The sequence below is a fragment of the Abrus precatorius genome, unplaced genomic scaffold (assembly GCF_003935025.1).
Source record: "Abrus precatorius isolate BTA unplaced genomic scaffold, Abrus_2018 Scaffold9, whole genome shotgun sequence".
Classification (NCBI taxonomy): domain Eukaryota; kingdom Viridiplantae; phylum Streptophyta; class Magnoliopsida; order Fabales; family Fabaceae; genus Abrus; species Abrus precatorius.
This window is the reverse complement of record NW_020874439.1, coordinates 30,176,433-30,180,923: the sequence shown is the minus strand read 5'-3', so window position 1 is coordinate 30,180,923 and position 4,491 is coordinate 30,176,433. Positions and strand designations below refer to the sequence as shown.

Below are 4,491 nucleotides of genomic sequence, written 5' to 3'. Positions count from 1 at the left end.
AAAACCAATCTGTTGTTACTCAATTTGTGTTGTGTAACTTTTAAAGCTTGAAGAAATTTTGTTTAGATTTTAGGATATGCATGATCACAACTAACATGGCTCAATTGGCAAGGATGGAGCCAAAAATATGTAAATAAAAAGAAACTAGAGTAGAAATAATGTATAATTTGGATAAATAGAAATTGAAAGGAAAAAAGTGAAAAAAAAAAGGAGAATAAATCATAGCATAGAAAATACTTTTTATAATAATGTGAAGAATAAATTTAACTTCAAAAAATTTACACTTTTTATAACTTTTTTTTATCTGAATGTAAGTTTTTATTATTTTTTAGTTATATAATAATACTTATTATTTTTAAACGATTAAATAAAATGAAAAAAAAAGAAGAAAGAAACTGCAGCCATGAATGACTGCATTTTCTGCCTCAAAAAGCAAGGGAATTTTTAGTGAGACTCATTGAAATCATGCCATCTCAATCCTGTATATCACCGGTATTAAACCAAGAGAATGTACAAAATTAATGCATTACATGCCTTATAATTTAAATGATTTCTATTTCCTTTAAAACAAAAACACCGTTAAATATGTACTGAACAGAGAAGAACTATTAACTAAAGAAGAGCTATGAACTGCAAGTGTTTTTCCCCATCTCTATCAGTTCTTATGATAGTACTAATGACGTGTTTGAGTTGGTGATAAATTAACTTAAATAAGGATCTATTCTAACGTTAAAAGTTTTAGTTTTCATGTTACAACATAATTTAATATGATTATCAAAGGTTTTCAAACATACTAATTTTCAATCATTTTTTTTTCATACTTAACTAAAGAGATTCTTCCTTTCAGCATTCTTTCTTATTTTTAATCTTACATTGGAAAAGAAATATTACAAAATATTGATCAAGATTTATATTGATAAAAAAAATCATTAATTTCAATAAAATTCTCAACTGAGATATGCTTTATGCCTATAACGATAATTGGAGCACCCCGATAAATAACATGCCTCCAATACCTTCGTTTTTTAGTACATAACGTCCACGTATCGTACTGAATTGCAAAATTTTTTGTGCAGTCGGTGGATTCTGTTCTTTGATTCCACTTGGTGAAATCAAATGCACAAGTTTTTAACCATATACTCCCTCCCACCTCAAATATAAGTAAAAAAGAAAAAAACTAAATAATGCTAATTATAAAACTTAAATAATATCATTTGATATTCTTAATGTTATAAAAAAAAAATGCACTACATTCTCTCGTATGCTCTTCAAAATTCTTTAAGGACGGCTTAACATTTATATTAGTATTAAATGTTGTTAGTTGATGTTTTAAGTATTTGTAAAATGTAGAACCTGTTTAGCATCTTATTCTCTATTAATAAGATGCTAGAATGTTTCAAATACACCAAAAGTTAAGCAAAACCCATATACTATCCTTCATCCCCGTTCTAGAATGTCTAACAAATAGAAATTACTTGTTTTACAAGTATTGGTTGTTTGGGAGCAAAGATTGGTTGAACAGGTAATTAAAAAAAGAAATGAAAACACATTACTTTAAATATTTTTTTAATACAATATTTGTGATTAGTCAGTTAATTAAAAACTCAACAATTAATAAAAAGTTATCAATTTACAAGATAAGTAATTTGACTTTTAAAAATATTGATAAATTATAAAAGTATGTTCAAAAGAAAATAAAACTAAATACTAATATTCAAGACCAGAACAGAAAAAGGCAGCGACAATAATTGTTCGTCTATTGACCGATGATCTACACACACTGCAAAACTGATACATAATCGTTTTTTCCTGGAACAATCAATCAGTAAACATTCATAAATAACACTCTACTCTACACGTATCAAATAGCTTAAAACTCATCCGCATCGAATTTGGTCTCAGAAATTTAGAAAAATCCTGTAATGCGAAGATCAAAACCTTTCTGCCAATCTGGCAGTAACTGCTCTTAGTTTTGAGTACACCTTTCCAGCAGGTGATCCCAGAATAAGGCTACAAAGAGAATCCCTGGCAATTTTAATGTTGGAAAAAGATCCCAATATGTGAATTTTGGTGTCAGCAATCACGATTCTTGTCTTCGACGCATTCTCAATTGCAAACTTTGTTTTGCCACCTTTACCAGATAACCTTCCAATAGCACGGGATAAGTGATCACCTCGAAGTGTTTTGACATCCTTGATCTCAAAGGACTCAATATAGAGCTCATCCAAACGCAGAAGAGCAATGGCATCTATGACATCAAAACCCAGCATGAAAGCATGGACAAAATCAGCACATTTTTGCAGGTTACTGATATCAGGTGTATCAGGCCTTGTCTTCAGTTCAACTTTCCTAGCCTTCAAATTCATTCGAATGTCAATTTTCATCTGTTCATATATGGGAGTATAGATGTCCATCCAAGCTTTCTTGAGAGGGGTATAACGATGTGGGGGGACATTCACTTTGCGGAACTGAACCTGACCATCAGACATCTCATGAGGTTTCAAAGGCTCAAACTTTGGCTTTGGTGGCAAAGTTTTAGCCTCAGAAGGCACGGTTTCAACTTCCATGGATGAAGATGCGTTGGACTGCATTGTGTAACTGTTTCAAGAACAACTGAAAATTGAAGTTTAAACAGAAGTGTTAAATGTAAATAAGCCAAAGCAATTCCAGATATGGACAATATGGTTATCAATTCTAGATAGTACAGCCCAGCCCAAAAAATGAAGACTGAAACAAAGTATGTCTCATGCCCTAAGCTTTATGTTTCAAATGAAAACTGACATCACAACCCCAAAAAACAGATGAATGAGATGGCTACGATTTTCTGGGATAATGGCTGCTCTGCAATTACCACTACGTTAAATCGCTACAGGCACCGCACTGCTATTTCATGCCATTGATAAACTATGAAGAACAGAGAAATTCAAAATGGAACCTAAATCCAGACTTGCAAGAACAAAACAATTTTCAGGTGATTCAACCCTCCTCAACTTATCGCATTAATCTTCATTAAGAAAACGCTAAAGGACAATTACACTTATTTACACTAAAATTAAGAGCCACACATTAAACACAAAGTCCTCATACTTCCTCTTCCTGCACAATTTCTGATGAAAAACTAAAACGGAATTCATACTTTAACATACGCTTTAATAATGGTTAAACACAGATTTAAGCGAGATTATAGCAAACTGCGTGAATAATCAATAAAAAATTAAGTGAATAGAAAATGTTTTAACAAACAAACAGCGAATAAATAAATTGAACGGGAGAAAACATAATACATGTAAAATTGTGATGAAATTATGAAAACATATTTCACAATGTGTTGTATCCCCTGTTTTCAATCACAGCAAATTCACAATCCATGAGAAAGAACAGAACTATGCGCTGGTAAATAGCATACCAGATGGAAACGAGTTGAAGACGCAACAGCTGTGGTCGAAGCGAATGACGCGACTGCGGTTGTGGCGGCGGCGTCGACAACGGCGGCGTCCTGAGAACTGTTGCAAATGGGAAATAGGGTTTGAGGTAGTTTCAGTATCTTACTGTTTCAATGTTGGAAACTAGGATTTTATAGGACAACTCCGTGTCTTTTTTATGTTTTGTGAGGCTATTTTTGTCCTTTTATCTTTGTAGTTATTATTATTTTTTGGTTGCTTAAAAGTTTTCATTTACCATTATGCCTCTATTATTTTTGTTTCTTTTAATGTAAACAAAAATTCTGATGTTTTTTTTTATTTAATTTTGTGATGATTCCAAGGATTTGAATGGAGGTTTTTTATATTTGAAAATAAAATAAACTGGCAAAATATAAATAGTGACGGATCAATAAAATATATAAAAAGTGTGAAGTAAATAAAAATAATTTATATAATTAAATTAATATGTCATAAGATCACAAAATTATCTTTATTTTATTTGATTTAAAGTATAGATAATAAGAGATAAAAATTATTTTATTTTTATTTTAGTATTTTTTATCTAATCTTTATCAAATAATTTTTTAAAAAAAATTAAAATATATGTTTTTTAGTCTTGAAAATTGTATTTATTGACTTATAATAATATGACATAATATAGTAAAGTACAAATTTAAAGTAAAATATGACATTCTGGTCGATAAATTTTGATCGGAAGAAAGTTTAAAATAATTCAATGTGTTAAAGTCATGATTTCAAGAGAAAAATTTGAGAAAGAAACTTAGTAAAATGACTTAATTATAGTTATTAAAAATTAAAAGACTTAGGGGGTATGTTTGATTTCTCTTTCAAAAATATTTTTTTATTTTTTTTAAATATAGTATAAATTTATACTATATTTAGAAAAAAAAAATCTTTTTGAAAGAGAAATCAAACATGCTCTTAATTGTAACAATTAAAAAGTAGAAGACTTAAATTTGAATATTAAAAAAATCAAAATCACACATCAACAATTAAAAACAAATTATCATATTTTCAAGATATTCTTTTATTTATAAGAAAAGCTAGC

General features: G+C 29.5%; 1 protein-coding gene across 2 annotated transcripts; it reads right to left on the bottom strand.

Annotated features, from left to right (window-relative positions):
- Positions 1-1,616: 1,616 nt before the first annotated feature.
- On the bottom strand, positions 1,617-3,547 carry LOC113850391 (RNA-binding protein pno1). 2 transcript variants are annotated; one of them, XM_027480924.1, is made up of 2 exons: positions 3,407-3,547; positions 1,617-2,613 (listed from the first exon to the last, which is right to left on the bottom strand). In XM_027480924.1, exon 2 carries the CDS (start codon positions 2,589-2,591, stop codon positions 1,932-1,934), a length of 660 nt encoding a protein of 219 aa, XP_027336725.1. In that variant the 5' UTR covers positions 2,592-2,613; positions 3,407-3,547; the 3' UTR covers positions 1,617-1,931. The 2 variants fall into 2 exon arrangements, with proteins under 2 accessions (XP_027336725.1, XP_027336724.1); XM_027480923.1 differs by having other exon boundaries at positions 1,694-2,598.
- Between the last annotated feature and the right edge of the window lie 944 nt (positions 3,548-4,491).

Bases quoted from the DNA above. Each gene is read 5' to 3' on its own strand.
- LOC113850391 (XM_027480924.1), bottom strand. From the start codon at position 2,591: ATGCAGTCCAACGCATCTTCATCCATGGAAGTTGAAACCGTGCCTTCT.